The following is a 14,661-nucleotide window of genomic DNA, read 5'->3' as shown; positions in this document are numbered from 1 at the left end:
CTGTGATAGTCGTTGCAGATTCCTACTCAGGGCTGGAATGTCTGGACCACATGATGAGTTTAATACTTAATAAGTTCACCGTCAGGAATGATGTAGAGTGGGTAAGATGCTTGCCTAGCACCCCAGTTCGATTCCCAGCATCACATATGGTCCCCCCGAGCCCTACTAGGAGCGATCCCTACAAGTAGCCCTGAACACCGACGAGTGTGACTCCAAAAACCCCAATGTCCTCCCCTCCGCAAAAAAAAAAAAAACAAAAAAAACCAACAAGTTCATCCACACAAAATCTCACTTTTCGGAGTGCCGACAACTTCTGAATCTCTTATTTAATGTGTTAGGTTGAACAAATTCATTTCACTGTCTTCCAACTCCAAGGATGGCAAGGTGTGGGTAGTGGGGCAGCGGGGGGTTGGGTCAACGTGCCCGCTGCGCTGGGTGGGAGGGCCAGTCTGGAGGACTCGACGGCATGACCGCCTGCCCCTCCTTCACCGTGCAGGTCTCGGTGAGCAGAGCAGCTGTGTGGCTGGCTGTACTCGTGCTCAGAGCTAGCCGCCGAGTCTCGGGGGTTACCTGGGTCCAAATCATAGGGGCTCAGGTCCCCACAGGTAACAAATGGCACAAGGATGCGGCTAGGGCCGCTTAACTGGCTGAAAGAAAGATAGGGCAGAGGTGTGGTCAGATCCGGCAAGGGGCCCGGCGGGGGGTCGTAATGCTTACAGACCAAGAAGGCTTCGATGCTGGACGGGCGGCTGCTCCTGGGCTTGGCCCAGACCACGCTGGGGAAGAAGACGCGCAGCTGGCTGTGCATCAGCGTCGCATCCCGGCCTCGGAAGATCTTGGCCACGAAGCAGCCGCCGGGCTTCAAGACGTGTGTGGCGATGTTGAGCGCGGCCAGGAGGAGCTGGGCCTGCAGGAACTCATCCACGTCGTGGAGGCCGGTGACATCCGGGGCCCCGTCGCACACCACGAGGTCGGCGGGGCAGCCCTGGAAGTGCTGGATGATCTCCTGGGCTGTGGACATCTGGGTAATGTCCCCTTGGATCTGTAGCACGCCCGGCACCGGGGCCATGGCCTGAACATCCACGGCCACCACGTGGCCCAAGCCCGGGGCCCCAAGCTTGCGGCTCAGCACCTGGCTCCAGCTTCCTGGCGCCGCACACAGGTCCACCGCCCTGCTTACGCCCTGGAACAGCTGGAACTCCTCGTCCAGCTGCAGCAGCTTGAAGGCACTGCGCGCCCGCCAGCCCTTCTCCTTCGCCAGGCGGTAGTAGCCGTCCCGTTTGTCCTTGGTCGTGCGGCCCATGGCGCACAGCTCTTGGCCCAGGGAACTGCCAACCGGAAGCGTTCCTCCCGCCTCCACCCCCACCCTAGCTTGGTTTCCGGTTCTTATTCAATGAATAGTATGAGTCCTGGGGTTTGTCCAACACTGGGGTTTGTTTTCTAATTGTTTCTTAATTTTTTTTTAGATTTTATTATTATTTATTTATTTATTTATTTTGCATTTTGGGTCACACGCAGCGATGCTCAAGGGTTACTCCTGGCTCTGCACTCAAAAATTACTCCTGGTGGTGCTTGGGGGACCATATGGGATGCTGGGGATTGAACTCAGGTGGGCCGCGTGCAAAGCAAACGCTCTACCCGCTGTAGTATGGCTCCGGCACCCTTGTTTCTTAATCTTAAGCACTCTTGAGTCTTGGTTTGGCATTACAGCTATCTAGTATTCCATTGTACAGTGGAATTTAAATAAAAAAAAAACTAGACACGAACATTTAGATTACTCTAATTTTTTTTTTAACTACTGGGGCATCCTGCACTCCAGAGTTTGGAGGTCAAACATGGCTCAAAGAGCCACCAGGCCCCTGGCACCCCCATACCTACAATGTATGTGCTCCAGCCCTTGGAACTATGGCCCCGTCCTGATTTGGCTTTTTACTCTTACACTGCAGCAAAAGGAGTGTTGGTACCCATTTTATGTCATGCATATGTAAGTATATCTGTAAGATAAATTCCTAGATCTATCTTTGGATCTTAGAGCAATAGATCCTCATACAACTTCCGAGATAACTGGAAAATAAGACAAAGGAATTGGGTAGGTGTGTGTTCAGATATGGTATTTGTTTGATGATCAATGTGAGATATTAGCTTGTTTTTTCAAATGAGAGGATACCCTATATTTGTATTTCATTTAATCATAGAGAGTGTTGGCATGCTCTAGAGACTCCCAGAGCAGATTTTAGGCAGAGTGGAGTCTTCCCAATTTATTTATTTTCTTTTGTTTTTTGCTTTTTGGAACATACCCAGCGATGCACAGGGGTTTCTCCTGGCTCTGCACTCAGGAATTATTCCTGGTGATACTTGTGGGACCATATGGGATGCTGGGGATTGAACCCCAGCAAATGCCCTACCTGCTGTACTATAGCTCCAGCCTCGGTCTTTCCAATTTATTCCTTTAAAATTTAATAATAAAAAGCTATCCCTCCTCTAAGGATCAGCCAGAGAGGTCTGAGATATTTGTTAATTCCAGCAATTCCTCACCCTTGTTTATATATTCTGTATTATCACCACCACCACCACCACCACCACCACCACCACCACCACCACCACCATTTTAGCCTCTTTTGCCATCTGGTTGCCTGTGCCCTATTTCAATGAGGTACCAGAATCTGACTGATTTTAAAATTAGGACCAATCAGCACTGCAGCACTGTAGCACTGTCCTCCCGTTGTTCATCGATTTTCTCGAGTGGGCCCAATAACGTCTCCATTGTGAGACTTCTTGTTACTGTGTTTGGCATATAGAATACACCACGGGTAGCTTGCCAGGCTTTGCTGTGCGGGTGAGATACTCTAGGTAGCTTGCCAAGCTCTCCGAGAGGGGTGGAGAAATCAAACCCGGCTCCACTGGGCCGGCCACACACAAGGTAAATGCCCTACCAACCACTGTGCTATCGCTCCAGTCCAATCAGACTCCCAGCAAGTACCACCCAGATAGTAAATTTAGGGGTGCCTTCCTCACTTCCATTGTAAAAGAGCCACTTCCTCTTTAGACGATATCTCAAAAGACGCAAGGAAGTATTTTCCCCCTAACGAAGTTCAGATCCAAAAGACTTTTTCATTAGTAATCTTGACATATTTCTCTCAGTTGTCCTCAGAAATGTCGCAGCAAGTTGAGGAGGTAGGGCACCCCAGAACTGGGCAGGTGGCTTTCTATTCCCTCATCCTAATTCCTCTAAATACCTAAGTTTTACAGAAAGGGAAGGAGTGTGATGAGAACTTTCCTGATCCTGTATTTATAAGACAGGATGCTCTACTGCCACACATATTTTGTTACATTTTTGCAGTTGTTTTCTCATAAAACTTTGATCTTCCTCCCTAAAAAAAAATTGACTCACCCATTGCAATGACTAAGAACATCTTTATTTATAATTTATAGAATGAAAACAGAGGTTCAAAGAAGGTGGATGTGACTATGGAAAAATGCCCAGTCAGAACTATTCAAAATATTATAGATAGGCAAGATGAAAAACTCAAAGACACAAAATGTAATTGAAGACTGAAGTCCTTCCAACCAAGAGAATAATGATCACTTTTAGTACATACAATTTGTGTTTTAATTTTCTACTAATTTCACAGACTAAGTATGAAGTTGTGATAGAATAGTTGGGATTTTGGAGAGACCCAGTAAATATTTAGACTTGGGGCTTCCGAACGATATGTAATCTCTGCCCCAAACCATCATAGAGAAGTTTCCTAACTTATTTTGTAGGCAGAGATTGGAATGGGAAAAAGAAAAAAAGATGTAGAGGCCAAGGAGGGGCTGGAGCAATAGCACAGAGGGTATGGCATTTGCCTTGCACGCAGCCAACATGGCCGACCTGAGTTCGATTCCTCTGCCCCTCTCGGAGAGCCTGGCAAGCTACCAAGAGTATCTCGCCTGCATGGCAAAGCCTGACAAGCTACCCATATTGACGTATTCAATATGCCAAACACAGTAACAACAAGTCTCACAATGGAGACGTTACTGGGCCAGCTCGAGAAAATTGATGAACAACAGGAGGACAGTGACAGAGGCCAAGGAGATAACTTAAGGGTTTAGAGCACATGGCTTGCATGTGAGAAGCTCCCAGTAGAATCCCTGATACCACATGTCACCTGCTCCAACACTGGCAGGCCCTAGCAGCACAGTGTCAGGGCCAAACACCAAACTAATCTTCCCTGACATTAAGAACCAAATATCACCAAGAGGGGCCCTCAGTCTGTTCATTGCCCTCCCAGGGAAATGTAATTTGGAAGAGCCTTCTATAAATTCTTGGCGAAGTCTTCAAGAATAAAGGCCTAATATGAGAAACTGGAGGGTGGAAATCAGAAGGAAGTCTTTTCAAAGACTGTTTCAAAGAAATATGTTAAGAATACTGAAGAAGGGGCTGGAGTGATAGTACAGTGGGTAGGGCGTTTGCCTTTCACACTGCTGACCCGGGTTCAAGTCCCAGCATCCCATATGGTCCCCTGAGCACCGCCAGCGGTGATTCCTGAGTGCAGAGCCAGGAGTAACCCCTGTGCATCACCAGGTGTGACCCAAAAAGCCAAAAAAAAAATATATTGAAGAAAATACTCTAAACTTCCTAACTTTCAAAACTATGTTTATGTTTAGAGTTTCTTGTTTGAATTCATTATCATTCTTTCCTCTGTCTAAAAACCATGATCTTTGGTGGTATTTGGCCAGTTTCAATCTGTCTCCTCTGCTTTCTATTCAGATTCATTTATTGATTTTTGTGGAGCCATCGATCAAAGCAAGGCTTCACATACTGGCATGCATATATTCTAAACCTGCCAGACCTTTTTCAGAATTTTGAAGAATTCCATAATTGTTGAACATTTATAATCAACTGACTGCCTATTAGTATATTTATTCTGAGAATGATGTGTGAAAGATAAATATGCAAATTAGTTATCTATAATGTTATAATTCTAATAAAGTTACAATTTTATTATGCCAACTGACTTAAGATCTGGTACCACAATGAACACTACTGTAACACTATTACCTGCCTTGCATGCTTAAGGTTAAGACACGGTCACAGTCCTCCCATTGTTCATCGATTTGCTCGAGCGGGCCCAGTAACGTCTCCATCATGAGACTTGTTGTTACTGTGTTTGGCATATCGAATACGTCACGGGGAGCTTGCCAGGCTCTGTCGCGCGGGTGAGATACTCTCAGGAGCTTGCCAGGCTCTCCGAGAGGGGCGGAGGAATCGAACCCGGGTCGGCCATGTTGGCTGCGTGCAAGGCAAACGCCCTACCCGAAAATACAATAAAAATAAATAGAGCTCTTAGTCAAACAAACAAATAAAACTACAATACTATTTTTTATGAAAGATAGACATCAGGCTAGAAGAGGTTAGGTATACCCCTGAAGTATTTTTACCACTTCCCTGACAAAGCTAGGGACACAGGAACAACAAGTCTCATAATGGAGATGTTACTGGGCCATGTGCATATAAATTCATGACACAGTAACACATAGTAACAACAAGTAAGTAACAACAAGTCTGGTAATGGAGAAATTACTGGGCTGCTGGAGCAAATAGATGAACAATGGGAAGATAGTGCAGTGCTACTATATGGTACTATATGGTCCAATTGTTTCAATGCTGGATATATATATATATATATATGTGTGTGTGTGTGTGTGTGTGTGTGTATACACTTTTAACTCTAATCACCCCTCTTTTGTCTTTGTGTTATTGTAATTGGGCTGGAGTGATAGCACAGTGGTAGGGTGTTTGCCTTGCACACAGCCAACATGGCCAACCTGAGTTCGATTCCTCCACCCCTCTCGGAGAGCCCGGCAAGCTACCGAGAGTATCTCGCCCACACGGCAGAGCCTGGCAAGCCACCCGTGATGTATTCAATATGCCAAACACAGTAACAACAAAGTCTCCAATGGAGACGTTACTGGGCCCACTCCAGGAAATCGATGAACAACAGGAGGACAGTGACAGTTATTGTAATTATGTGTTTTGATTTTTGGTATAGCAACAACAAGCAACCCAATAGTATAAGCATCACTAACACCCAGACTATAGTCTTGAAATATTATTTCTCACTAAGAGAAACCAGGTTGGAGAAATGCTGATTTTAGGTTTGTGGCAAGAAAATGGGTGAGATGAGACAGGAGTGTCTTGTCATACTGGTTGGCAAAAAAAGCTACCAAAAATCATTGGGGCTGTTCCTATAGGGATTGGAAAAGAATCTGGAGGCTCCTGCTGACTCAAGATGGAATAAATTAACCTTCAATAAAAGTAACAGTATGAACTGACACAAGCCATGTGCATATAAATCCATGAAACTGAATGCTTTTTGTTTATTTTAGTTTTTCAGTACCAAGAAAAAGACCCAGTTCCTCACACATGCATGGCAGGTAGAAATTTTACCACTGAGCCATGACCCCAGTCCCCAAATTTACAGTTTTGTGATTTAATTTTACAGTGGGGGATAGTTTGGGTCACATTCAGCAATGCTCACGGGTTACTCCTGGCCCTGCACTCAGGAATTACTCCTGGAGAGGCTTTGGGGGACCATATAGGATGCTGGGGATGGAACCTGGGTCAGCTGCATGCAAGGCAAACACCCTGCCCATTTCACTATCTCTCCAGCTCTTTTTGTTATTATTTTAATTGAAAGAACCCTTGTATACAGTGGTAGGAATGCAAATTGGAAAGATTAGTTTGAACTTTAAAAATTAAGAAATACCATATATACGCCCCTCTCGGAGAGCCTGGCAAGCTACCGAGAGTATCTCACCCGCACGGCAAAGCCTGGCAAGCTATGCGTGACATATTCGATATGCCAAACACAGTAACAACAAGTCTCATAATGGAGATGTTACTGGGCCCACTCGAGCAAATCGATGAACAACAGGAGGACAATGCAGTGCAGTACTACCATATGGTCCAATTGTTTCAATGCTGCATATATATTTGAAGAACACACACACAAGATCCCCCCACCAATTAATATTTATATGTACTCCATGTTCATCTCAGCATTATTCACAATAAAAAAATAAGTGCCATTGATAGTTACACTGATAGAAAATATATGGTAAGATGAAATCCTGCTGTTTGCAACCACTTAATTGTAACGAGGTGATTTTTATGACTAAAATCAGTCAAATAGAAAAAGTCAAATACCATATGATTTCACTCACATATGATATATAAAGAAATAACTGAATGAACAGAAAAAAACCTACAAGAATAAAATAGTGGTTATTGGAAAAGAACTACGAAGTGTGGGTTAGTAGGGTTAAAATACACATTATGCAGGGTCTGAGTACAGTGGGTAGTGTTCTTGCCTTGCATGTGACTAACCAGGTTCTATTTCTGGCAAAACATATGGTCCCCTGAGCTCTGGTAGGGGTGATCTCTAATCAAAGAGCCACGAATAGCCCGGAACACTTTGGGTGTGATCCAAAAAAGACAACCAACCAAACAAAACAACATTGTGTAGCTGAACTTTTGCGTTAATTTTAATTCTTCAGCTAGATACTTAAAAATTGGGTTATTAGATCATATAGCAGTTCTAGCTTTCCCTTAAGAAAGTTCCATGGCATTTTCCAAATGGTTACATCATTTACAGTTCCATCAACAATGTGGGAGCATTTATTTCCCCCCACACCCTCTTCCATACTTGTTACTGTGAATTTTTCATTATCACCTTGGAGGTGATATCTTGCTGTGAGCTTAATTTGCATTTTTCTGATAAATAGTGATGATCATTTTTCCTCATTTACCTAATGTCTGTAAAATGGTAATGGGTGTGACACCCAGTGCCAGGATTGCTGCCCTGTAAATGCAGGTGCTGCCACGCCGCTCACTCCCTTTTGTCCCGGAAGTGGGGCAGGTCCTCCCCTCTCACTCCTTCCCAGTCTTGCCTTTCCCCGCACAGAGCTGCTGTGGACTGCAGCTGCCAACTGCTGGGACAGCTCCATGGGGTGGAGCAGGGAGGGCAAGGCCCTTTAGGATGGGCTCAGCTGGTGCTCCCAGCTCTGGAGGTCAGCGACCCCCGCTGGACCAGCCCCAGGTTAGCTTGGTTCCTCTGGGAGCTCTTGCGAACCTCAATCTGGAGGTGTTGCTGCCCCCAGAACCTTGCCTCTTAATGTCTGGATTTTGCCACATGGTCTCAGTACTTCCTGGCTCAGCCCCTCCTGCTTACTCTTAGGTCTGTCGTCTTACAGAAGGGTTCCTGTAGAGGCTTGTGGGGTACAGGACAGTCTATTCCCAACTGCTATTTCCTTTACTAATAAGTCAGGTCTATGAACAATTGGCTGGAGCGATAGCTCAGCAGGTGGGGCGTTTGCCTTGCACGTGGTGAATCCGGGTTCGATTCCTCCGCCCCTCTAGGAGAGCCCGGCAAGCTACCCGTGAGGTATTCGATATGCCAAAAACAGTAACAACAAGTCTCACAATTTGTTGTGAGACGTTACTGGTGCCCGCTTGAGCAAATCGATAAACAACAGGAGGACAGTGCTACAGTGCTACCTAATGTCTACATTCCTACATTCTCTTTGGAAAAGTGCCTACTTAAGTCTTCGGTATATTTATTGATCAATCTTTTTTACACGTTTTTTCCTTTTTTTGTTTTGGGGCCACACCTAGGGGTGCTCAGGGATTACTCTTAACTCTGGACTCAGGAATCATGTATAAATTTGGAAGGCGGGTATAGGCCAAACACAGTGTGGGTTATTCCTGGTGGTGCTCAAGGGACTCTGTGGTGCTGGGGTTCTAACCTGGACCTCCTGCATGCAAAGTAAGTACTCTGTCCTTTGAACTATTTCCCAAGCCCTGAATAAATTTTTATATTTTTCAAATATGATCAATGTATTATGTACAAATATCTTCTTCCATTCAATAGTCATTTTTTGCTTGTTTATAATTTCTCTTTTAAAATTGAAAAGTTTTTAAATTTAATGCAATGCTAGTTGTTTATCTTTTATTTTCCTTGTTGGGTTGAACCCAAAGACAGCTCTAATAATAAAGTCATGCAGTGCTTCACCGATGCTTTTTGTTTTCATTTTCTATGTTCATTATGATTTCAGGTCTTATTACTGAAGTTTTTAATCCAGTTTTGAATTTGTTTTTACATGTGGGTTAAAGAGCTGTCTAGCTTTGTTCTTTTGCATGTGACTGTCCAGTTGTCCCAGCATCACTTTTTGAAGAAACTCTCCTATCTCCGTTGCATAATCTTAGATCTTTTGTTATAAAATAAAGAGTGCTACATTTTTGGGCTTTCAGTTCTAGCCCACTGATACTTGTCTACTTTTATTCCAATAAAATGTAGTTTAATAACTGACACATTGGGAGAGGGGACGGGAAAGAAACTGGGGACGTTTGTGCTGGGAAATCTACACTGGTGAAGGGACAGGTGTTGGAATGTAATATATAATTAAAACCTAATCATGAACAACCTTGTCATTGTGTATTTCTGTGACTCAATAAAAAAATTAAAAACAAAACAAAACTGTCACACTGTAGTATAATGGCTCCATTTTTACTTTTCTTCCTCAGGATTACCTAAGCAAGTTCAGATCTTGTGTTACTCCATATCAGGCTGTGTATGACTGTATAAATTTTAATATCTTTGTTTTAGTTCCTTTAAAACTGTCATTGAAATTTTATAGGTACTGCATTAAATCTATCACTTTTTGGAAGAATGGACATTTTTTATTATATTAATTCTTCCTATCTATGTACATAGAATGTTTTTTTCCTTCTAATATGTCTTTTTTTGTTTGCTGGTGTTTGTTTTGGAGACACACCCAATGATGCTCAGAGGTTACTTCTGGCTCTGCACTCAGGGACCATTCCTGGCAGTAGTCAAGGGACCTTATGACATTCTGGGGATGGAATCTGAGCTAGCTGCATGCTAGGCAAGTATTTTACCCGGTTGTACTCTCACTCCAGCCCCCTTTGCCTTATGTCTTGTTCTGTCTTTTACCTGTGCCTTGTAGTTTTTGCTACACAAATCTTTCATCTCTTTTGTTACATGTATCCCTAGGTACTTGATTCTTTATCATTCAATTACAAATGGAATTGCTTTCTTAATTTTTCTTGTTATTTGCATATAGGAATGCAACAAATCCTATGCATTGATTTGTTACCTGCCACTTCGTTGTAGTTTTTATTTCAAATAGATTTGGGAAGGTGGTGCTTGGGCCATCCTGGTATTGCTTAGACGTGACCCAAAGAGGTGCTTAGGGAACTATCTGTGGCCCCATGAATTCAAAAGGTCACAACCACCACAACTGCATGTAGGGCAAGTGCCTTACCTTCAGTGCTATCTCTCCAGTCCCTCTGAGGTTTTTTAACTTAAAATTTTTTAATCCCTCCTCCCCGGCCCTTCATTACTGTTGCTGTTGCTGTGATGACTGGGGATTGCATACAAGCCTCACCGTGCTTTTCTTGCACATTTTTAGCTGTAGTGCTTGCCGTGACTTGCTTGCCCTCCTTTTGTTGAGGTGCCTCCCTCAGACACACAAGTTGTCTTTGTGATATTTGCTAGGGGTCGCTGCGGTGCTCATGCAAAAGCATTGCTTCTCAGGCTCATACTTCTGGATGGGGCATTTGCTTATCTTTCTTGTTGTGATATTTGCTGGGGGCCACAGTCCTTTTTTTTGTAGTGCTCCCACATCCCTAGTTGTGGTGCAGCTAGAAATCACTTGAGGTGCTGGGGATCTCAGACAGCAGAGTTCTGAGGCTTAAAGAGCAGAGCTACCAGGTCTGTGCTTGGCACAGGTAGGTCATCAAAGATTTGAACTTGTGACCACATGCTTGCAAAGCAGGACTGTAAACATCTGCACTATTCCTCTGGGCGCCTCTAATAGCTTTTGGAAAAAGTCTTTGTGGTTGCTACAAATATTAATTATATCACTTATAAATAATGATTATTTCATTTTATCTTTTCTGATCTGAGGCCCTTATATTTCTTGTTTTTCTCATTTCTCTGGCTAAGATCTCCAATATTAAATTAAACAGAAGTGGCAGTAGATGGCCTTGTCTGTTCCTAGTGTGTGTGTGTGTGTGTGTGTGTGTGTGTGTGTGTGTGTGTGTAATGTTTGAACCACACCTGGGAGTACTCAGAACCTACTCCCAATTCTGTGCTTGGGGACTGTTCCTGGTGATGCTCAGGAGACCGTGCAGTGCCAGGGACTTTCTGCCTGAAAAATATGCATTCAATCCATTGATTACCTCCTCAGCCCTTGTTCCAATTTTCACAGAAAGGCTTTCAGTCTAGCATATGTGTGTCAGGGGGTGGGGGTGGGGCCAAAGGCACATGCAGAGCACATGTTTTGTATGTGCAACCCTGCGTTTGATACTGTGGCACCACAATGATGGTACACTAGCACTGCTGGATGTAACCTCATAACAAGAGCAATGACAAATATATTTATATATATGTTTTCTATTTTCTACCAGTAAATATAATATCTGTGGGTTTATAGTATCACTTGTATCACTTGTCAGCCCGTTGGTCTTCAATTTGCTCGAGCGGGCACCAGTAACGTCTCTATTTGTCCCTGTCGCATGCTAGTGTAAGCCCAATGGCATCTGCTCACTCCAGGAACACGAAGAACCTCAAACCGTTTGTTCAGGGTTTTGACAAGAAGTCTGACCATTTCGTAGGTGGGTGGCCAGGCGTCTTTTTGATGTAGCATGGAATCTAGTCGGTAACAGCTCTAGTTCAGCGGTTGTCTCTAAATTGCATTACATGTCCAGCCCATCTGATTTTCAATGCCTTGGCAAATGGAACAGTGTCCCCGATTCTTGATCGTCAACAGAGGTCAGAACTCTGGATTCATTCTCTCACTTGAGTGAAATGTGATATTCCAAGCATAGCTCTTTCAATTCCTCTTTGGGAGACCGGAATAGTGTTCTTGTACTGTTTTCATAGGGCCCAGGTCTCTGAGGCTATGTTAGTACAGGAAGAACGGTGGAGTCGAAAAGATGTGCCCGGAGCCAGAGGTTCTTCATCCTCTTAACAACTCTTCAATGCTCTTGAAGGCATTCCATGCCGGTCTCTTCCTTCTGCGCAGTTCTGGCGCCACGCGGTTCCTCATGTTGATTTCTCAACCCAGGTACACATAGCTCTGCATTCGGAGATGTTCATTCTGTTGAGAGCAAATGGAACATCAGGGACTAGTTCGTTTTTCATGAACATTGTTTTGGTGAGATTCAGCTGCAGTTCGACCTTTTCATACAGTCGAAGTCAGCCAGCATTTGTGCCGCTTGGCTAATGTTTGGTGTTATTAGAACGATGTCATCAGCAAAGTGGAGGTGGTGTAGTTGCCGACCATCTATCTTCACTCCCATTCCAGTCATCGCATGATGTTCTCGAGGGTGGCACTGAAGAGTTTCGGTTAAATGATATCATCCTGCCAAAGCCCTCTCTTTATGTTGATGATCATTTCCTTGTAGAATGGTGAGCTCCTGGTGGTGAATCTGTAATACAGCTCGCAGAGGATCCTGATGTATTGAGTTTGAATGCCCTGTTTGGGTAGGGCTTTGATGACCACTTCAGTTTCAACACGATGAAAGGCCTTCTTTAAATCGATGAACATTAGACAGAGCGGCATCTTGAACTCCTAAGAAACCTCAATAAGGTTGGTTATCGTGTGGATATGGTCGATTGTGGTGAATCCTTTTCAGAACCCAGCTTGCTCGCATGGTTGTCCTTTATCTAGTGTTCTGCTAATTCTATTCAGGATGACTCGAGTGGACAAATTGTGGACGATGGACAGCAGGCAGATCGGGCGATAGTTGCCAATGTTGTGGATGTCTTCCTTCTTGTACAACAGAACGGTCCTGCTGGTTTTCCATTGGGACGGAACCTTGCATTCAGACAGGTATGTTGTGAAGAGCCAAGCCAGTGTATTGACGAGTGATTGACGATAGATTCTTCAGGTGACTGATGGCAGATTCTTCAGGTGTTCGGGTCTGACTTTATCTGGGCCAGGTGCTGTTCACTTCTTCACCGATGAAATGACGTGTCGGATTTTGGAAGGGAGAATGTTGGGAATGACCTATCCATCCTGTGGAATTTGGTATGTGGGCAGGTGGACGTGGCTATTGAAGAGATCTGAGTAGAAGTCATGGATAATCTTCTCCATTGCCCTCCTGGAAGATGTGATAGATCCATCAGGACATCAGAGGGTAGTCATCTCGGTCTTGTAGTTGGTGAAGGACAGGTGGGCATTTCGAATGCTTTTCCCGGCTTCTGCGGCATCAGCCCGCACTGTTACTCTTCTCTCTTTGAGGTCTTCCTTTATGGCTTTTCTGCACTATTTTGCAAGCTCGGGTGTTAGCTTGTGATTGCCTGAGGCTCACACCAAACCATGTTGGCAAATGAGCTCAAGAGTTTCCAAAGACAACGTCTGTTTGTGGATTTCCCATGCTCGGCATTCCTCGTACAGTCATGGAGGTGCTGAACCAGTTGATCATATTCCTTGTCGATGTTGTCAATGATGGCATCTTCCCACGGTGCCGCAATAGTGCCAATAAGGTTTACTATACCCCCCCTTTTGCTGGTTTATAGTAAATGGCATTTATTATGCTGAGATGTTTCTCTATCCCCATTTCTGAGCTTTTAAAATGGATGCCAAATCTTGTCAAATGCTTTCATTGCCATTGTTGCTATTCTATTTTTTTAATTTTCCTTTTATTGATATTGTATATTACATTGAATCGCATGTGTTGAACTGGTCTCTTGTAACTGCAGAAACCCCACTCTATGCCCTTGATCTCTGCCCTTTTAATGCATTGCTCAATTAACTTTCCTAGTATTTTTGTTAAGAAATTTTGCATCTGTATTCATCTGGGCTGTCTGATTTTTAGCTGTACTCCTATCTGGCTTTATCAGGGTAACATCAGTCTCATAAATGCATTTTTATTGTGTCCTATTTACTAGCTTTTCAATTTATTTTCTAGTTATTTTAACTGCAAATTATTTGTCATTTTCTTGTATCCTTATAAAGGAAAATTATTTGTCATTTTCTTGTACCTTTGTATCACTATTAACTTCCCTCTTAGGCTTCATCCCATAGGTTCTGGTAACTTTTGTTTTCATTTGTTTCCTGGTGTCTTAAAAATTTCGGTTTAACTGCCTGTTGACTTAGTGGTTAATGAGAAGTATATTATTTCTCTTCAGAAGTTTGAGGTTTTTCTTATATTCTTTTTGTGACTGTGTTCTAATTTTATACCATGGTAATCAGAAAAAATTATAATTTTAATCTTCGTAAGTCTACTAATACATTTTTGTGTCCTTGTTATGATCTATTCTTGAAAACGTTGAGTGCACTTCAAAAAATGTAAATTTGGGGGGGATATGTGGGATGTTTTGCACTGTTTGGGATGAACTGTTCTAGAAATGCCTGTAAAACTCATTTGTTGCCGCCAGACCCCTCACTAGGCTGTTTCACTCAAAGTGCCCTTGAGGGAGGCAGGTGAGACCCCTTCCCTGCCCCAAGGGACCCAGCGCCAGCAGCCAAAAATCTCCAGAACTCAACTGCCACCATGCTCGTGGCCACTCTCCACACACTTGGGCCAAGTCTCACCCATGAGTGAACTTTTTCTACCCATACTCCAAGAGTACTGCACCACATTTG

The 14,661-nt window shown here is 43.8% G+C and overlaps 1 protein-coding gene across 1 annotated transcript; it reads right to left on the bottom strand.

The window, feature by feature from the left end:
* Positions 1-326: 326 nt before the first annotated feature.
* On the bottom strand, positions 327-1,303 carry LOC130019801 (putative tRNA (cytidine(32)/guanosine(34)-2'-O)-methyltransferase). Its single transcript, XM_056110473.1, is given in 2 exon segments — positions 327-394; positions 397-1,303. Coding segments are annotated over 2 exon segments (975 nt in total).
* Between the last annotated feature and the right edge of the window lie 13,358 nt (positions 1,304-14,661).

This window comes from Sorex fumeus, unplaced genomic scaffold (assembly GCF_029834395.1).
Source record: "Sorex fumeus unplaced genomic scaffold, SorFum_2.1 ptg000009l, whole genome shotgun sequence".
In the NCBI taxonomy this organism is placed as follows: domain Eukaryota; kingdom Metazoa; phylum Chordata; class Mammalia; order Eulipotyphla; family Soricidae; genus Sorex; species Sorex fumeus.
The sequence above is the reverse complement of the archived record's forward strand: the minus strand, read 5'-3'. Positions and strand labels throughout refer to the sequence as shown.